Below are 21,280 nucleotides of genomic sequence, written 5' to 3'. Positions count from 1 at the left end.
TTCCTTCTTTGCTGAGAGGTTCCCACTGCTCCTATCTTCTTGGTTTTGACCTCATTTGGCATTTTGCTGGCTTTTATTTGGGGGGGGGGCTGCACTTCCTCTCTTCTACCATACGATGGCGTTTGATCCGTTTTTTTGAAAATGTTATTGTAGTCCCTTTTTTCTCCACTAGATGTCACTCGCTAAGATTTTCCTTTGCTGCGGTCGTTTCTCTTTATTAGCTTCTCTTTATTCCTGTTCTCCCCACGTTTCCGCCTTCTTCTGCTCAGCTGTTTTGCCTAGTCATCTTATTGTTTAAGCATTCACCATTTTCTCCCCCTTCTCCACCTTTTAATCAGGCTTCTTATTCCTGTTGTTTCAGCCCGCCGGCTTTCCACTTCATTTTTATTTTTTGATTTTTCTAAAACTCTTCTCTTTTCGCCCACCAACAATGCAGCTATCCCTGGGGTTCTCCTTCAGCTGGCACAAGATTCTTTGCGTGTGTGTTAATTCTACCCAGGTACTGATGACTTCAATAAATTTTCCCTTTCTTAGACACTTTTATGATTTCCTCAGCTCTCCGGCAGCGTTTTAGTCTCAGACCTTTCATTTTCTTTCGTACTTATTTGCCACTCCCTTTTACAGTCTCTCCGTTACGCCTTAGCCTTCTCCTCTCCACCTCCCTTTTCTTGGGGTTCTCTCACGTTTTAACAGGGGTGGCGGTCTTTTTCTTTTCTTTTCTTTACACCCCACGCTCCGGCAATGTTGTAATTAGTTTAAAGAAATTTTACCGTTCTTGCCGCGTCGGGAAACACAGCTCTTACAGGAAGAATGCTCTCCGCGTCTCAGTGTCCGGGCTCCCCCTCACCTCAGCTCAAAAGCGAGGGATGCCGAGAGCTCCTCTGGACACCACCGACTGCTCAGGGTAGGATCGCCTCCTACCCCTTCGATTTGGGGGTGCAGGTAGCCTCCTGCTCCCCTTTTTCTTTCCTGTAAGCACCCCGGGATGCGGAGCCTCTCCGGAGCGTGGTATTATATACCACATCCTTCCCAGCACCACAGGGTGAGTTGCCAACCTTCTGATGTGGAATGTGATTGTCTCTCAGTGGCCCAGCAACCCCAGGCCTATTGGCATCGTGGCTTCAGAGACACATGCAGCTAGCAAGGGCTGCCCATCGATGGTCTATATTTCCAGAGGGGGCTCCAACCTCTGCATGGTCAACCCCAGCCTCTCCACAAAGTCCAAGTCTATAAAATTTGTAGACGCTCCTGAATCTATGAGTGTGCACACTTGCTCACTGCCCCCATCCGGAAACTAGCGAGGCATGCACTGTCAGTCCCGGAATAAATTTTAAAAGATACTTTAAAAATTTCCCAAAACATGAGATTTTACTCTTGGGGATGGTAACAGCGGAGGTCCCAAAAAACAAAAGTTTACTGCTTTATGCCACTACTGCAGCTAGAACCTTATTGAAACAAAGGTGGGGAACAAGTATAGTACCAACTAACAAAGAATGGAGAAAATGGAGATTAGGAATGGATAAGGTTTATTAACTATTTCAAGACAAATACATAGTTTAGCAGGTCTTGTGTAAATCCAGCAGATTTGAAATAGATAGAGTATTTAGTTGATACCAGATTGGATGATTAAAAAGGTGTTTATTACGCGGAGTAGTAGAAAAGTAAAAGGAACCAGAAAAAGTGTGGAAACATGCTGTATTTGGTATGAAGTTGTAAGTGGGACAGGGGGATGGGAGGGAAGGGGAGGGGGTTAAATATGCTCTCTGTTGTTGTTTTTGAAAATGCAATTTTTAAAAATTATTTAAAAGCCTACTCTAGAGCTAACAGAGTGCAAGAACTATACACTGGTCAATGACACCTCTCTTTTGTTTCCCCTCACATAAAAATTTCCTTGCACCTTTAAAGAAACAAGAAGACAACATCATTGGAAGAAGGTATTGAGGTTTATTTCTTTTTAAAAAAAAACCACATGAAAGTGATATGAAAGTAGCCAAGGCAAATGTGCCACAGAAGCCCACCAGCCCTTGCAAAGGCCCACTAGGTAAATGTTCTTTTGGCATGTGGGTGGAGGAAATAAAAAAAGGCACCTGTTGGGATGGGTAGAGCAGAAGGCAGGAATTGCAACAGGAAGAAAACCCAGAGCCACTGATTGTAGTTATGCCCCTAGTCTTCGTCCATGCTGAGTACTACTATGGCAACAGGAACTGAGGAGGAGGAAACTGGTAGGCAGTGGCATCCCCATGGCATAAGTGTCAAGGGGCTGGCAGAGGGCAGGTTGCCATTTTATCAGTTTTAATTGCACAGCCTGAAATTGCCGCATCCACCCTAATGCAACAGCTGCTGCCACTGGCCAAATGGTCTATCTCAACACACCTGAAAGCCTAGAACTAGTGGCATTGTATAGGGAAGCAACTGAGAAAATGAGAGCTTGCAAAAGGATCACTTTTTTTATCTTTTTCCCTTTTGCCTTTCCTTCCTTTCCTTGGTGCAGCCTATTCAGGAGAAGCCAGTTGCTTCTTAATTATGGGGGTAAGATGGTTGTGAAGGGAACAGAAAGAATATGGGAAAAAACTGCTTCAGAATTGTACAAGGAGGATAAATCATTCCTGGTATTTGAATTGGTTACTTTAAGTCAGGATCAAAGTACTCATCATGATGCAGCAGATATCTGACTGGGGCAGGGGGGTTACTTTCTGTAATTCAGCAGCTGAGGATTTTGTGGGGAGCACCACTCACCCAGTAAATCACATCACTGCCACTTATCTGGAGGTAGAGGGAAAGCGGGGAAGCAGGGTTCCCAGACTCAATAGAGGACAGGACTTCTGTGCCTTTAATTGCCCTGCTCTCTTTTGAGTCTGGAAACCTTAAAGAGAAACCAGCAGACCCTTTGTTTAATTTCCTAGCATTTTTCCTCTATTGAGTGTGGCAACCCTACTGCCTGGTTCCCTGTAATATAACTTCTTGCAGTGAGGGAACCGCCAGAAGGCCCTCAGAGCAGGACCTTAGTGTCCGGGGTGAATGCTGAGGGTGGAGACACTCCTCAGGTATGCCTCATGGGAGGAACCACAGGGGTCATCTAGGCCAACCCGCTTCAAGCCGAATCACTCCTCTTGGAGAGCAGATGCTCCACATGCCTTCTTCCGCAGACATCCTATTGGGAGAAAGCCAGCTCAGGAGTCCTAGACAAACAGGCCTCTGAGTTCCTGGCCCTTGACAAGGACCTGCCAGCCACGGCTGCTTTGTTGACCCCTTGGGATAACTCTGTGTACCTGCAGAGCAGGTGCAGCCCTCAGGTTCAAATCAAGTGAAAGCTCATCTCTCTTGTTACAGTCAACAGGGCTTAAACCTGTTCAACGTTGACTGTATTGATAGCTATATTGTCCTTTGCTTATCCTTTGAGAAAAAGCATTAGAGTTGCACTTGCTCTGATGTTATTAATGCTTCAAATGTGATACTTTGAGTTGGAAAAATAGTGTTCTAAAGTTGTTGCTGTAAAATTTGACTGATGTTCTATTTCATATAGTATCATAATTATGTTGTCTAGGTCCTGAGACTCTATGAGCATGCACAAGAACATCTACATATGGGATGAGCTCCACTTTCAAACTGTTCAGCCATTTTGTAAGGAACGCAGCCTTGTCTGTCCCCTCTTCTTACTCTAGACCCCCATCTAGCTCAGATTCTGTCCCTTGATCCCAATTTGAATAATCCTCAAGGGAAAGCTGTAAAGCTGAGGAAGCTTACTTTAGCTGGGCACTTAAATTGCCCAAATCCAGATTTATTGCTGAGTTGACTGTTTTCATTGGTCAGTCTCTTTTTCCACCAATTCTGGCTACTTTTTGTTTTCTCTACTTTTTTTGCTAAATGTTTAGAAAGGTTGAGCCATTATAGGGCTCAAATCTTGGAGCGACCTTTCATAAACATAAAAGAGGTGTCACTGTATTAATAGAAGTGAATTATAGTCATTATTCTTTCACTTGTAATATTATTTCATGTTTTAGTTAAGCACTCGCATTCCCATTATAAAAGGGACATTCTGGGAGTATTGCAGGATAGGGCAAGACTTGTATATCTTCGAAAACCTCGGACCTTCTGTATGCCCAGCAGGTGCTGAGTTACTGAGATAGTCAAGACTGACTTTTTCAGCATGGAGGGTTGGGCAAGAGCTGCCAGGGCCAGGAAACTCAAGTAGGAAACTGTTCATTTCTCTGTGAATCCAGCCCACTGTCTTTATGGTTGTTGTTTTTTACCAAGAGTTCCAATGCCTGAAAACAGCACAGCAGGACATGGGTAAAAAATAACAGAGTAGCATGGAGTTCTGCTTCATTGACTATGCAAAAGCCTTTGACTGTGTCGACCACAGCAAACTATGGCAAGTTCTTAAAGAAATGGGAGTGCCTGATCACCTCATCTGTCTCCTGAGAAATCTCTATGTGGGACAAGAAGCTACAGTTAGAACTGGATATGGAACAACTGAGTGGTTCAAAATTGGGAAAGGAGTACGACAAGGTTGTATATTGTCTCCCTGCTTATTTAACTTATATGCAGAATTCATCATGCGAAAGGCTGGACTAGATGAATCCCAAGCAGGAATTAAGATTGCCGGAAGAAATATCAACAACCTCAGATATGCAGATGACACAACCTTGATGGCAGAAAGTGAGGAGGAATTAAAGAACCTTTTAATGAGGGTGAAAGAGGAGAGCGCAAAATATGGTCTGAAGCTCAACATCAAAAAAACCAAGATCATGGCCACTGGTCCCATCACCTCCTGGCAAATAGAAGGGGAAGAAATGGAGGCAGTGAGAGATTTTACTTTCTTGGGCTCCTTGATCACTGCAGATGGTGACAGCAGTCACGAAATTAAAAGACGCCTGCTTCTTGGGAGAAAAGCAATGACAAACCTAGACAGCATCTTAAAAAGCAGAGACATCACCTTGCCGACAAAGGTCCGTATAGTTAAAGCTATGGTTTTCCCAGTAGTGATGTATGGAAGTGAGAGCTGGACCATAAAGAAGGCTGATCGCCGAAGAATTGATGCTTTTGAATTATGGTGCTGGAGGAGACTCTTGAGAGTCCCATGGACTGCTAGAAGATCAAACCTATCAATTCTTAAGGAAATCAGCCCTGAGTGCTCCCTGGAAGGACAGATCGTGAAGCTGAGGCTCCAATACTTTGGCCACCTCATGAGAAGAGAAGAATCCTTGGAAAAGACCCTGATGTTGGGAAAGATTGAGGGCACTAGGAGAAGGGGACGACAGAGGACAAGATGGTTGGACAGTGTTCTCGAAGCTACGAACATGAGTTTGACCAAACTACGGGAGGCAGTGCAAGACAGGAGTGCCTGGCGTGCTATGGTCCATGGGGTCACGAAGAGTCGGACACGACTAAACAACTAAACAACAAAGCATGGAGTCCCATTCACTTGCAGAGTTGCAATAAGTCAGAAAAACAATAGAAGATCTTCAGTAATAGTTTTACTGAGGGTTAAGAGCCTACAGTGCTTACTGGGTCCCCCTCTGGGGGAGGGGGCTTGGAGGGACCCTCTGGGCCAGATTCTGGGGCACATGGTGGGGAGAAGTCCTATTGCATGAAGAGATCTTTGTGCAGCACTACATAAAAGGCATAGATTTTTCGTGGACTCAACAAGTTACGGAGAGGGAAAGCTGAGTTTTGAAGATAATGCACAAAAGTCTATATGATGAACCCTATCTCTGGTTGTATAGAATGAGGAAGCCAGTAGGCATAATACAATTTATAGAACTGAAAGAGAGAAACCAACAGGGGAAAAAATATTCTGCTATTATATTTCCAAGTGTAGAGTTAACTTACTTTTTCAGCCAGTTCTGCAGCTGTTATATTTGGATCATATGGGATGGGTTCTCCAATAAATGTCCTCAGTTTCACTGGAAATGGTCCATACATGGGAAGGTAGAGAAGTCGTGTTTTCTCATACAGTGGTACCTCGGTTTATGAACACAATTGGTTCCGGAAGTCTGTTCATAAACTGAAGCGTTCATAAACTGAAGCGAACTTTCCCATTGAAAGTAATGGAAAGTGGATTAATCCGTTCCAGACGGTCCGCGGAGTAACCGTTCATAAACTGAAGCGAACTTTCCCATTGAAAGTAATGGAAAGTGGATTAATCCGTTCCAGACGGGTCCGTGAAGTACTTAAACTGAAGTGTTCATAAACTGAAACATGGGTGTAATTGGTTCCGGAAGTCTGTTCATAAACTGAAGCGTTCATAAACTGAAGCAAACTTTCCCATTAAAAGTAATGGAAAGTGAATTAATCCGTTCCAGATGGGTCCGCGGCGTTCATAAACCGAAAATTCATAAACCGAGGTGTTCATAAACCGAGGTTCCACTGTATAACCATCTTGTCAACCCTATGTATGAAAGGGGAAAGAGTCTGAAAGAGAACGACCCCATACAAAATTTGAAATTAGTTGGCATTCTGAGTTTTTAGCAATCCCAATCAATCCATCCCAGAGGGGAAAGAGTTTAATAGTATGAGTTCTTTGGAAAAGAAAAAGCAGCATATTCTGTCAGTTCTTCTCTGCTCCTTATAAATCAAGGTCATGAGTTGTACAATAGACTGCAGAATATGGTTTTTTCCTGCTCAGTTCCCCTCCATGTTGGGGTTTCTACCACTTATATAGACTATCGCTATCTTTTAAATCTAATAAAAAAACTAAGCAAATGCATGTTCACTCAGTCCTGAGACAGGGAGCACAGCTTTTGCAGATCAGTGTAGACTGAATAAACTCTACTAGAAGGTAGTAAAAAGATATTCTGTTTTTTTAAAGTTGTGTATTGTTAATATGTTTATTGCCTGAAAGCAGATCAACCAAGGTACTCACTTGTCTTTCCAACGTTCCTGTATGCTTCACAAACGTTTTGTGTAAATATAGGGATGATGGGCTAAAAGAATAAAATCAAAAATCAAAAGGAAGCTGATAACTGGAGCATTACTTCACCTCAACCGCCCCACCTTTATTTTGGTTAAGGACTAGGAATAATGCTCCGCACCTGGCATTACAATGACAAGCCAGACGTAATTGACTTCAAATTGCACATGCAGATTTTCAAGAATTGAAGAGGGGGGAAAGCTATTTTTCTTTTTAAATGTAATTGAGCTCAATAGCTTTAAAAACCCGGGTGAGAAATACTTGGAACTCCAGATATCATTTGACCCCCAAACATCTGCCATTTTCAACCATTTAGGATACTAGATCAAGAATGTCAGGACATTATGACTTATCTAGGATAATTGTGAAGGCAATGCAAATCACCACTTTTGCCTCCAAAGCTATCCGAGCGAAACCTGTGCGTTTACCCCACATTAAGCTGTAGTCATTACTAAAGTTTGCTTCTCTACCTCCACCAGGTGAAATGCCCAATAAATGGCCTTTCTTCAAAATTTCCACACAATCAGCTTTACTGAAATCTTTCAAACCGACTGTATCAAAAAGTATCTTCAGCCCTGAAAAAATAAGACCAAAATAGAAAAAAATCATTTTATATAACTCTTATTTAGGAAATATTGTTGACGCTATACAGGTGTCATTATTCCAAAGATATTGCACTATTACGGATCACAAGCATAGTTCTCTGCCAATCCTTTTCAAGTAGGATTTCATGGAAGTGTTGAGGTGGCCACCTTTTTAGACATGTGTTCCACAAGTCAAGTCTGTAGTAAAACAGAATGACATTCAAGTTTGCATTATGATAAAAATACAGACCACAGTGCCTTGCTGCATGCACAGAAAGACAGATACATACGCGCACACATGGCACTGATGAGCCCATGCTGGTTGAATCCTACCTACACCAACATAAATCCATCTTTTCATGCACACATAAGTGGGTGGAGATTATATGCTGTGTTTATTCACCCAATGGAATGCCCCCCAAACAGAATAGCACTTTCTGAATAGCACTTTCTCTGTGTCTCCTTAAAAAGTTTAGCTACTAAAAGGGAATAGTCAGTAGAAGGGACTGCATGATAATAAACAATAACCCCTGGTCCATTAGGAATATGTTCCATGCCAATAACTTCATAACCTGGAAATAATACAAAATGCAACAAATGAATATCACTTTGTTGAAAAATAAATGAAATATTGCAATCTTTTATTGGAAGAAAACAGTGTGGTTCAGAACACTGAAATTTAAGATCAGCTAAAAGGCTCTCCTATATGTTGCAGCGTTCTGGATGCTAGGTTGTCATCCACACGGATCAAGACTTTCTCTGTTATGATCCCAGAATAAATGGTATTTCTCCTCTGCTGGAATATTCCTCCCTTGCTTACTTTTGGGTGCAGATGGAAACATTTTTGCCTAGTCTTTGAGTAAACTAAAACTGTGACACTGCTTTAATCTCCTTTAAGCATTTATATGAGTTATAATACTCATATATTCAGACCATTCTCTGAGTCACTCTGAGTGGGTGGAGATTATATGCTGCGTTTATTCACCCAATGCAATGCCCCCCAAACAGAGCACTCTGTGTTACTGGGCCTCTTTGGGCTCTGTCCTTCCTTCCTTCTTTAAATGATCTTTCTGTTTCCTGGTGTGGCTGCTGTGTGAATGCAGAGGAAGAGGATGTGGGGGGAGTGGCAGCGGGGGGCCATGAACACTACAGCAAGGGTGCCACATGTGTTCGACTGCAGTGTCACATGGGGGCATAAGAGCTGTGTGTGGGAGTGCTTGATTGGCCATGTGTTCGGGTGGGGCCATGTTTTCTGGTATCTTTGTACCTGAAGAAATCATCAAGTTAGAGACCCTATTTCTTACACCTTGTACTCTTCTGGCATTAAAGTCAGCAGCAATTATATGCAGTTATAGCACATCAATCAGATGTCACAATATCTAGATGGCCCCATTTTTTAGATCCCTGAGGAAGACTGTAGACAGTTGTACAACTAAACACGAAATTTCTGCATGGAAGCACAGGAAATGCCTTGTGATTACTAGAGGAAAAAAAAGTACTCGCATAGCTATTTTGAGGTCAGATAAGGTATTCCTGTAATATAAAAATGTAAAAATTGTGAAATTCTGTTTGACACTTTTCTCCGTAACCGCTTGACCGATCATCCTGAAATTTTGACACAACGATCCAGGCCACTCCTAGAGCGTTGTTGGGGGCAAAAATCCCTCAAATCGCACACCTGCCCAGGTGCAGACCTGCTTTTCCACCAAGTCAAACAGCGCCCTCAAGTGGCGTAGTACCCTCCTCCACCCCCTCCCTTCCTGAGAAATCTAAGCCACACCCACAAACCAAATGACATCATCATCAACCAAGCAACTGAAATACACCAAGGCAGCCATTTTATCTAGGCCTTTGTTTTAGGCCCCTGACAGGCTGTCAGGCCTCTACTAGGCCCGGGGAGGGGGATAACCCACAGCAACACACTTGGGGGCACGGCAAGGGGTTTTACTTTACCATTTAGCACCACTACCCCCCCAAAAAAACCCACCAAAGAACCAACATTGCCAAGTGGAGGTCGGGGCCTGCCTGGGGGGCGGGTTGCCACAGACCGCAGCACCGCCTTTGATTTATGTAGGCCCCTACACTGCAAGGGGTTTTTACTTTACAATTTAGCACCACTACCCCCAAAAAATCCACAAGACAAAAATAAATATGACTTATTTTATGGGTATGTCTTATTTTAGGAGAAACAACAGATTGTAAGCCTCTGTGTCTTTTTAAAATTATTTTAAAAAAACAACCATTCACTTTCTCTCCCCAGTTTAAGTCCTCAGATATTTGCAGTGCACACCCCCTACCCTATTTACAATTCCCTACCTTCCCCTTGCCACTTCCTGGGTTTTTTTATGGAACTGAACAACTCGAGGCCCGGCCCAGGTAGATAAGATAATGTGTCCCTGTTTTTAACCCTTTTGTTACTTTTCTCATTTTACTGATTGTGAATATGCTGACCGAGGCCCACTTTGGATTCGGAGGCCCGCACCAAGTGGCCCATATGATCCCCCTCCTTCTGTCTGGGCCTGTCTGTTGCTACAGGGCTGTGGGGCTTCGCTATTTGACCCCCCCTCCCCGGGTTGGGATTCTTTAAGTAGTTCTCTGGGTCCCAGGGCACATCATCACCCCCGATCCTTAATCTAAACATATAGAAATGTTCACGATGCGTGCACAGGAGCCAATGTATGGAGATACAGGGGGGAGGGGACAACAGAGGGCTCAGACAAAAGTAAATACTGGGAAATGGAACCCAGAAACTGACAGCCCCTTCTCCAAGGATGGGGGCCAATGTAGGAAGATACCAGGGGTAGGGGCCAACACTCCCCAGGAACAACAAAGGGTTCAGACAAAAGTGCATGCTGGGAAATAGAACCCAGAACCTAACAATTCCTTTTCGAAGGGTGGAGGCCAAGGTATGGAGATACAGGGGGGAGGGGCCAACACTCCCCAGGGACAACAGAGGGAAGGGTATCCTACGGAAACACAGGGATGAGCCGGGGTGGAGGGAGGAGGGGCAGGATACGTCATGGATCGTGACTGGGGGGGGATCACATGAAAGAACCACAGCAACGCGTGGCCGGATCAGCTAGTATTTAATAAAAATAACATTTTCTCTACAATACTGAATCCTCAGTCTTGCTTAAGGTGTGTTTTCTGTTGTGAACCACCCTGGGAACTTTGGATGAAGGAAGCTATACAAATTTAATAATTAAGGAATGATTTGGAAATAATGGTAGTTACAGGTAGGTAGCTGTGTTGGTTTGACATAGTCAAAAACGAAAGCTCATACCAATGGCAAACATAGTTGGTCTCTAAGGTACTGCTGGAAGGATTTTTTTTATTTTGTTTGGAAATAATGGTTCATGCTGCATTCATTCTGTAAAGACTTGGTGAGAAAGAACCATCCTCTCTACCAACTTACTATTTCACCTCTTGCTGATATTTTTTTTGCCTGTTCTTTTTCACCTGTTTGCCTGATAACATGGTTTTATATTTTATAGCATTGTTTTATGTCATATTTCACATATTTTTTGTAAAAAAAAAAGCATGATTTAAATTTAATAATTTACCTGGTAGCTGATATATGGCATGATCAATTACTGAATAGCACTGTCTCTGTGTCTCCTTAAAAAGTTTAGCCACTAAAAAGGAATAGTCAATAGCAGTGACTGCGTGATAATAAACAATAACCCCTGGTCCTTTAGGGAGATGTTCCATGCCAATGACTTCATAATCTGGAAATGATACAAAATGCAACAAATAAATATTACTTTGTTGAAAAATAAATGAAATATTGCAATCTTTTATTGGAAGAAAACAGTGTGGTTCAGAACACTGAAATTTAAGATCAGCTAAAAAGCTCTCCTATACGTTGCAGCATTCTGGATGCTAGGTTGTCATCCACACAGATCAAGACTTTCTCTGTTATGATCCCAGAATAAATGGTATTTCTCCTCTGCTGGAATATTCCTCCCTTGCTTACTTTAGGGTGCAGATGGAAACATTTTTGCCTAGTCTTTGAGTAAACTAAAACTGTGACACTGTTTTAATCTCCTTTAAGCATTTGTATGAGTTAGAATACTCATATCTTCAGACCATTCTCCGAGTCAATTTATGCAAAGTGAGAAAACAGTTTCCCAGACAGATGCAACTTTGACCATGTCATAAGCAACCACAGGGTTTCATCCTTATCACCCAAACTTGGTTTCAGTAATGAATTTCTGATTTATGCTTCAACATCTAAAGCAACATCACACTCTGGGAAGCAATGAGAAGATAAGAAGGATCCTGTTGATCAAGCCAAAACTCTCTGTATCCTATCATCCTGTTTCCCGCAGTGTCCATGGTTTGCTTATGTTTCAGAGTTACTTAGTGGTTACCATGCTCAGGAAAATTGCACCCTCAAGGTCTCACTGCACGATGACATACTCATTATATTCGCTACACATTTAAACCCAACCCCGTTCTCTTGCCACAATCCATGAAACTATTTTTAAAGAGCTTTGCTAATTATAGCTCTGTGAGGTGTAAACAACATTCTCCAGGTTTCTTTTGGAGAGGAGGCATACTTTAAATGTGATTAAATATGTGGTGTTTATGCAGCCACCAGCTGACCCTTTCTTCTGGAATGTATCTTAATTTCATACCTCATAAAATGTTTTGTTGTTATTTTTGATTGCTTATTAGCTACATAAATTTCCATGCCTTCGTTTTGATCCTTATCGAGCCAACCCCAACTTGTAGCTGTTGTGACTCTGAAGTGGGTTTAGAGGTCCATTCCTGATGCACTGTAGCAACTATTGTTCCAGTGCTTCAAGTCTGAAATTCTGATGCTCAGTCCTAAGAAAGTATAGTAGCTGATAAGACTGAATGATTGGAATGAAAGAAACCTTTACTCACCAAACCATATCTTTCCAACGATATAAGCACCTAGAGCAATAAGTTTCCTTGGTTTCTCCCAAAATTTGTTATCACTTTTTTGCTGGTTATTCATCTTCTTGTAAATATGCAGCAGAAATGAGAAAGGCCAGAGAAACAAAATAAAAGCTACCATTGGTGAATAAAGTAAAATCAGAAGCTTAAGTAACCACAAAGGGTGAACCACTGAGGTCAGATATTCTTCCAAATAAGGAAAACTGATCCAGTTTTCCAGAATTTGAGAAAACTAGCTCATGGTTTCCTGATCTGAAGCACCTTGTGTATGCCAATGAAGGAAATATATGAAGTGAAAATTTCCTCAGTTGTTATGGTATTTTTTTTCAACTGTTTACCTGGAAAACAGAAAATGCAGTACATTAGTTTGAACTGTCATCCCAGAAGCATTCATAATTACATGAAATCTCATGCGATTTGTTGGTATTAAAGGGTTAAGTTACACTAATCGCTCTGAACACTGAGCAGCTGAGCTTAATTAAACATCCGGGAATGTAAGACAGCCTGTATAAATAGTTAGTTCCTTGCGTGTGCTATTTCTCTCAGTAGCGTTTTCTCTTAGTTTTGATTGCTGTGTGTAGGAGTCATGCCTCAAGTTTGTGCACTGAGGCACAGTTTTGTTTAAGTTTTTACTTGGCCAGAGATGAAGGATGTCTGCCTTATCTCCTGGCTACGTTTTTGTAAATAAAGCCTTTTGAGTTTGCAACATGCTCCAGAGTCCCTGCATTTACAACTCTTGCTGACTAATCCTTACTCTTTGCTGTTTGCGCAAATAAAGCTCTGCAGAAAAGAAAGATTTACGTCCGGAAGCATGGTTGGACCGGTAACTTTGTTTACTTAAACACAAGCTAATTAAAGCTTATGGACACGATTTAACTCTGGCAGTTGCTGGTCTTCGTTAACAACTGGACTTTGCTCTTACTCTGTCGACTTTGCTTCAGCAAGGACTTTATAAGTCAAAACGCTCTCTGGGCTCAGAGAGTGGTGACTTGTTGTAGCAACTGTAGAGTCTTGGTTTTTTCCTGTGTCTTTCTGCCCCCAAAGTAAAAACTATCTTTGCTACACAGTTCTTTCCTATACTGGGCCTAACTGCTCGACTTTCCGTGCTGCACACACAACACCGAACAAAAGGGAGGGTGGGGAAAACAGTGAGCTGATGGGTGGCAACATTTTGGGATTCACTACAAAGTGCCTCTTTCTGGGGATGTGAGGTGGAATAGCAGCTCTGCTGCCATATAAGAACAGATGCTGATGGCCAAACCCTGTTATCACTGCCTCTAGAACTTCTTTCCAGTTGGGTTATTGGGGTTCATGCCACAATACTCAGCCATCACATTTTTGTCTACAACTTACTAAGTCATCTTAAAATCCATTAGCTTTACATAGTCGAATTGTATATTTTTTTATTCTACTCTACGTTCACTACATCTTTCAACTTAATAGTATGAGAAAATAGACAAGGTTGATGGGGGGGGGGTTGTGCCTATAATAGCTGTGTGATAGGGATAAATCAATACCTGAAAAAGCCATAAGTGCTCCAGTTCCTCACCCCTGAGAGCCACAAAAAACTAAATTTCACTGCTATGGTTTGTCTCAGTTCAGTCGCACCTTGGTTTTCAAACAGCTTAGTTCTCAGATGATCTGTGAAGCCATTACGCGGCTTCCAATTGTCGGCAGGAGCTTTGGTTTTCAAATGTTTTGGAAGTCGAATGGACATGGTACAACTGTAAACCTTACTGCTTCACCTGAGATTTAAGTGCCTCAGATTTTACCAGATCCTTTCAGACTTCCTGTTTCCTGCCGAGCGAAATGGCTGCCTCCCATGAGATTGGACCCCCAGTAGTGCCAGAAATTCAGGACTAATATGGGAGTAATTATTCCTGCCGACCTCTCCAGGTTAAGAGAGGCCTGTCTCACCCACAGAATCCATTATCTGCCCCCCCCCACAACAAGATACCAAGCCTTGGCACGGAAACTGGGCACTTTCTAGAGGCATTCTTTCAAGCAGGAACACCTGTTTCTTAAACATTAATGAGATTTGGCCAAAAACAGGTGTATTCTGGACTGATGGAGATAAGGGAAACAATCTGTGGAATTGCACAGTTGCTGGTGTCTAAGTTTGGACTTCAAAGAGATTCTCATCATGGTGCTTGGATTTACGGAGGTGATCAGTACGTTTTTTTCTTTTATATCTACATTTTCTTTTATATGTCTCATTAAGAAAGACCTAACAAAAATTTAAACGGAGTACAGATGGACTTCTATTTGCAATTGATTATTCAGCTGCATAGTTTTAATCAGACTTGACAAAGATAAATGAGCGGAACAAGATGGCACTTGATAGTTGTGACGCAGGATGGAAAAAGCGGATTCCTCCCTTTTTCGTGGGAGTGAGAAACATCTTTTGGCTGATTCTACAACGATCAGCAATGGCCAGAGGATTGGAGAAGATCAGTCTACATCCCAATTCCAAAGAAGGGCAGTGCCAAAGAATACTCCAACTACCGCACAATTGCGCTCATTTCACACGCTAGCAAGGTTATGCTTAAAATTCTGCTTATACTTCTGCTTATACTTCTGCTTCATTGACTATGCAAAAGCCTTTGACTGTGTCGACCACAGCAAACTATGGCAAGTTCTTAAAGAAATGGGAGTGCCTGATCACCTCATCTGTCTCCTGAGAAATCTCTATGTGGGACAAGAAGCTACAGTTAGAACTGGATATGGAACAACTGAGTGGTTCAAAATTGGGAAAGGAGTACGACAAGGTTGTATATTGTCTCCCTGCTTATTTAACTTATATGCAGAATTCATCATGCGAAAGGCTGGACTAGATGAATCCCAAGCCGGAATTAAGATTGCCGGAAGAAATATCAACAACCTCAGATATGCAGATGACACAACCTTGATGGCAGAAAGCGAAGAGGAATTAAAGAACCTTTTAATGAGGGTGAAAGAGGAGAGCGCAAAATATGGTCTGAAGCTCAACATCAAAAAAACCAAGATCATGGCCACTGGTCCCATCACCTCCTGGCAAATAGAAGGGGAAGAAATGGAGGCAGTGAGAGATTTTACTTTCTTGGGCTCCTTGATCACTGCAGATGGTGACAGCAGTCACGAAATTAAAAGACACCTGCTTCTTGGGAGAAAAGCAATGACAAACCTAGACAGCATCTTAAAAAGCAGAGACATCACCTTGCCGACAAAGGTTCGTATAGTTAAAGCTATGGTTTTCCCAGTAGTGATGTATGGAAGTGAGAGCTGGACCATAAAGAAGGCTGATCGCCGAAGAATTGATGCTTTTGAATTATGGTGCTGGAGGAGACTCTTGAGAGTCCCATGGACTGCTAGAAGATCAAACCTATCCATTCTTAAGGAAATCAGCCCTGAGTGCTCCCTGGAAGGACAGATCGTGAAGCTGAGGCTCCAATACTTTGGCCACCTCATGAGAAGAGAAGAATCCTTGGAAAAGCCCCTGATGTTGTGAAAGATTGAGGGCACTAGGAGAAGGGGACGACAGAGGACGAGATTGTTGGACAGTGTTCTCGAAGCTACGAACATGAGTTTGACCAAACTGCGGGAGGCAGTGCAAGACAGGAGTGCCTGGCATGCTATGGTCCGTAGGGTCACGAAGAGTCGGACACGACTAAACGACTAAACAACAACAACAACGATCTGAGACAATATTCCACAACATACAGTGCATCTGTTTGCAGGTTTTTTTTCTTTATGGGTGAGAGAGAAGGCAAAACGGGTGTCTTGCAACTCCCCTCCCCGGAGGGGAGGCTTGCGTGGTCCCTGGAAAAGCTGATCAATGGCCAAATGATTTATATCTGTGGAATATATTCCATTTTAATTGCTACATATATTTGCAAACAGTATGCTTAACAACTCAACAACTTGGGAATTTACTGCATCATAAAACTTCAAATGGCAGGCTTGGACAACAGCCTGGACTGGAAGATAAGATGAAAAAATTCCTTCCAGTAGCACCTTAGAGACCAACTATGTTTGTTATTGGTATGAGTTTACGTGTGCATGCACACTTCTTCAGATACACTGAAACAGAAGTCACCAGACCCTTATATATGGTGGGAGGGTAGGGAGGGGAATTACTCAGAAGGGTGGGTGGGAATGGGTGATTGGCTGATAGGTGTGGTCAACCTGTTGACGACTGTTAATGACTGCAATTGGTCTTACAGGAAAAAGCAAGGGGTGAGATGGCTAAAAATAGCTTTATCATGTATAATGAGATAAGAATCCAATGTCTTTTTTTAATAATACTTTTTATTGAGTTTTACATAGAGAAAAAGAAAAGGAAAAGAAATACAAAAGGAAAAAAAGAAAAACAGGAAAAAATTGAAAAGGATATAAAAAAGATATAAAAATACAAAATGCAAAAAAGACAATGTATATCCCCTCTTACTTCTTCTAACATCTTCACTTCCCCTTCTTACAATCCTTGTTTATAATTTACTCTTACCATTTCTAAATCTCATCTAGACATCATAAAATTGCATCTTATATCTCATTTTGCAGCCTTGTTCTTGAATCATTCTTATTCATTACATATAGGAATATGAAGGAATGATACGAAAAAAAAGAAAGAACCCATATTAAAAATAAAAGGGCATAAAACATTATCATATTCTCCCATTTCTAATCCAAATATTTCGGACTTCCTCATTTCCCCTTCTTGAGTTCCTTATCAATTACTAATTATTGCAGTTTCCAAATCTAAAATTACCTTCTTTCTTCCAGTTTATAACTTCTTTTTAATCATTTACCCAAACTTACTTCTCTTTACCTTTATTACCTAATATTCTTTAACCTTTTACCCAAAAATATTCATAATTAATTTCCAAAATCTTCTTCCCTTTCTTGCCACCCTAAAAGCTAGTTCTCCCCCCTTTCCTTGGAATCAGTGTCTCCAGAGATTTCAGCCAGCTCCTTATTGCATTCTGAGTTCAGACCATATTTAATCCACCGATAAAAGTCATCTCAATTCCTCCTCACCCCACTCCTGTTTTGTCGCATTCTAAATTTTGCTCACCCCTTTCTCTCGCCTGCTGTATTCCCAACATTTTATCCTCCATCTCTTTCTCTTTCAGCCCCCCACCTGCTTCCTTTCCCCCCTCTCTCACTGGGGTAGCAACCTGTTTGTTATTCCCCTTTTGGGGGGGCTTTTGAATCAAATCCCTTCCCTGTTCCACCCCTCCCACCGGTGAAACAGTGGTTTCTTCTTCATCCCTTCCCTGTTCCACCCCTCCCACCGGTGAAACAGTGGTTTCTTCCTCTTCTGTCTCAAAAATCAGTTCTTTTGAATCAGCAAACCTCTCTCCTCCTTCAGGATTGCGGTTGTCCTCTGTCATTTCCAGAGTTTTTCCCATAGTCAAATCACAGCATGCATCTTCTTCTAGTCCATCCCCTGGTCTTTCTTCGTCTTCTCCCTCTTCTTCCTCTCTAAATTCATGTGAATCATCTAGTTGAAGATTCTTTTCTGTTAATTCATCAGTCTTTCCATCCATACTTGTTAGAACACCTTTGCGATTACGATTACGAATCTCCTCTGTCATTTCCAAAATTGTTGTCAAAATCAAGTCCCACTGTGTGCTGTTGTTCTCACAGTCCAGAACCTTCTCTTCCTTCCTGTTGATGCTTTCCGCCTCCATACTTGTTGCAAAGCAGGAGGTGTTGTTGTTATTGTCCTTATTTTATATTTCCCAAGTATAAAAAGATTAAGGTCCCATCTGAACTGGATACAACCTCTCTTTCTTTACTTTTTTCTTATTATTCAGTCTCAAATTCAACACTGAGTAGCCTTAAAGGTCTATTTTTAAAACTTCCTCTTTTGCTTGTCTGCAGCTCTCAGTCTCTGTCTCATACAGACAGGCACATTCTTTTCCTTTGTGACGTCATAAAGATGGCTAGCCGGTCCTTCCTTTGACCCAACTCCAAGTTCACAGGGGGGTTTCCCCTTAACAGATCACAGTCTTTTGCAGATTTCTTAAGCACTTTTTCCTTACTCTGCATCAGGAAAAGGTTTTTTAAAAAAGCAAAATTTCTTAGCTTTCCATGGCTTTACTGCATCGTCCATTACTCAATGGGGGGGGGCAGCGCCAAATTTCTTAGTCCAAATTGAAATTTTGACTTACTTAATCCGAATCTGGTCTTTTTAAAGGAAGAATCCGCCGCTTGCAGGATGGAGGCACGGAGCTTCGCTGCATGGAGGTAACTATGGCGCCCAAAATGGCTCCCGCGACTGCCACTCCGCTGACTCTCGGGGCTCTCACGAGCTTACCGGGCAGCTGAGGAGTCACCTTGGGGCTCTGCCGGGATACTTTGCCCCCGGGACGCTCTACCCGGGGTTCTTGTGGGGATCCGCGTGGCCCTCGCGGGATTCCCCCCCCCTGCGGAGCCAGAAACCTCGGTGACTCCAGTGACTGAGGACTTTGAGAATTTAAGGTCAGAATGTGAAAAATATGAGAACAAGAAGAGGGCAGAAATATAATTATGTGAGATGAGTTCTTCAGAGGTCCAGAATATGGGAAGTCCATGTTAAATTTAATAATTAATCATTTGGATTGTAATTTGGTTTTTGTGTTTGTTTTTGAATTGGATTATGATTTGATTGGTTATTAATTGGATGTTCTTAATGGATTTTTTTTTAAAAAATTATTATTATTATTATTTTGAAAGATCCTTTCCACCCACCCTTGTTAGGAATAGGGAAGCCTGCATCACAGGTATTTGAGGAAGAATGAATTCCAGAGGGGCACTGTTTCAACTACAAAAAATAATAATATCTCACATATATTTGAGTCTGCATGCAATGCTTTCCCACTGTAGGTTTGGACAGTAGTATACTCTTGTCATTAGCTACCATCCATATCAATCCCAGCTTCAAATCAACCCTGACTGAAGGAAACGAACATCCTAGCTGTGTTTTAAGTTGACAGTGTGGAGACAGGCTAAGTTGTTCATACAACTAGTTTTTACACGCACACACACACAGAGAGAGACAGAGAGAGAGAGCATTTCTCTATCTCTCTGCTGACTCCTGCACAGGAAGTGACAAATAACACAACTACTAGGACTTTTGCAAACAAAGCAGGGTCTAGTATGGTTTCAAATTGAATGAGAGACTGTGATGAGATTCCTGCATTGAAGAGGGTTGACTAGATCACCCTTGGAATCCCTTCCAGCTCTACACTTTATGATTCTATGAACATATTTTTTTACTTACATTGCAACTTCTCTGTGGATGCAGCAGAAGTCCTGTCTGGTGCACTTTTTCGTTGGCCAATTTGAACCTGTATGGAGACACGTCCCTTTCTGTGGTGCTTTAAAGAGGCTGTGATGAGTGTGCCATTTGCATGAAGAAATCAAGCATTGTGAAAAAGTCAGAAAGTTTAGGGAGCCTGCTGCTAAGAGGTTGTGCCCATTTGTAATTAAAGATTATGAAAGCACACCTACACTAGCAGCCTGATCACATAACAATATATTGCACCACAGAAAACCAGTTATTGACTAAGGGTTAAAGGTAGGTATTGTGAAAAGTGTGTTACCTCCATTTCTTAATACTGTAACATGTTCTGTTTACAATATTGAATCCTAGTGCTGCACCAGTAAAAGCTCTTCTATTGGCACCATGCTGCATTTAATTATGCAGCATCAATCTCTTGCTTAGGAGCTCCAGAAATTCCACGTTGACATGCTTTGCTATCAAAGGGTCTCTGGCCTTCGGCACATGTTCAATACTGTCAGGTGGAGGTGAAGGATGCAAGCCCAGCATGCATTCGTCAGTTAAGTCAGAGCATACATAATACATTTACTCTGTCATGCAGTGTCTGCAATTCAGTGACAGACTCATTAAAAAACTGAAGTTCATCAGGCAGTTTACAATATTGTATGATGATCATATCTATCTATATCTATATCTACATCTACATCTATATCTATATCTATATCTATATCTATCTATCTATATATATATATATATGTCTATGTCTATATGTCTATATCTATATGTCTATATCTATGGATCAATGCCTTGTCGTGGCGAAGGGGCTTGAATAACTCAGAGAAGCTATGAGCTATGCCATGCAGGGCCACCCAAGATGGACAGGTCACAGTGGAGAGTTTTGACTAAACGTGATCCACCTGGAGAAGGAACTGGCAAGCCACTCCAGTATCCCTGCCAAGAAAACTCCATGGACAAAGACAACAGGCATATAAAAGTTATGACGCTGGAAAACGAGCCCCTCAGGTCGGAAGGCGTCCAACATGCTACTGAAGAAGAGCGGATGACAAGTAAAAGTAGATTCAGAGCTGATGAAGCAGCTGGGCCAAAGCCGAAGGTCGCTCAGTTGCGGATATGCCTGGAAGCGAAAGGAAAGTCCAATGCTGTAAAGAAAAATATTGCATAGGAACCTGGAATGTAAGAACCATTAATGGAGGTAAGCTGGATGCGGTCAAAAATGAGATGACAAGAATAAATATTGACATCCTGGGCATCAGTGAACTAAAATGGAAGGGAATGGGCAAATTCAGTTCGGATGACTATCATATCTACTAGGGTGGGCAAGAATCCCGTAGAAGAAATGGAGTGGCCCTCATAGTCAACAAAAGAGTGGCAAAAGCTGTAATCGGATGCAATCACAAAAATGACAGAATGATCTCGATACGAATCCAAGGCAGACCTTTTAACATCACAGTAATCCAAGTTTATGCACCAACTACCGGTGCTGAAGAAAGTGAAATTGACCAATTCTATGAAGACTTACAACACCTTCTAGAAATGACACCAAAGAAGGATGTTCTTCTCATTACAGGGGATTGGAATGCTAAAGTAGGG

At 42.0% G+C, this 21,280-nt stretch overlaps 1 protein-coding gene across 4 annotated transcripts in view; it reads right to left on the bottom strand.

Moving 5' to 3' along the window:
* The window catches only part of LOC118078330 (monoacylglycerol/Diacylglycerol O-acyltransferase-like), a 107,968-nt gene extending 87,662 nt beyond the window's left edge, over positions 1–20,306 (bottom strand). The window contains exons 1-5 of one of the 4 annotated variants that reach the window (XM_060277817.1): positions 19,670–20,296; positions 12,391–12,761; positions 11,061–11,225; positions 7,298–7,488; positions 6,866–6,926 (exon numbers count right to left, since the gene is read on the bottom strand). In XM_060277817.1, the coding sequence (XP_060133800.1) occupies positions 6,866–6,926; positions 7,298–7,488; positions 11,061–11,225; positions 12,391–12,544 (571 nt within the window). In that variant the 5' untranslated portion in view covers positions 12,545–12,761; positions 19,670–20,296. Of the gene's footprint in view, positions 1–5,832; positions 6,392–6,865; positions 11,226–12,390; positions 12,762–19,669 lie in introns of all 4 variants that reach the window. The other 3 variants (XM_060277816.1, XM_060277815.1, XM_060277812.1) reach the window with 3 other exon arrangements.
* Between the last annotated feature and the right edge of the window lie 974 nt (positions 20,307–21,280).

Source organism: Zootoca vivipara, chromosome 8 (assembly GCF_963506605.1).
Source record: "Zootoca vivipara chromosome 8, rZooViv1.1, whole genome shotgun sequence".
Taxonomy (NCBI): domain Eukaryota; kingdom Metazoa; phylum Chordata; class Lepidosauria; order Squamata; family Lacertidae; genus Zootoca; species Zootoca vivipara.
This window is presented reverse-complemented; position numbering and strand designations above follow the sequence as displayed.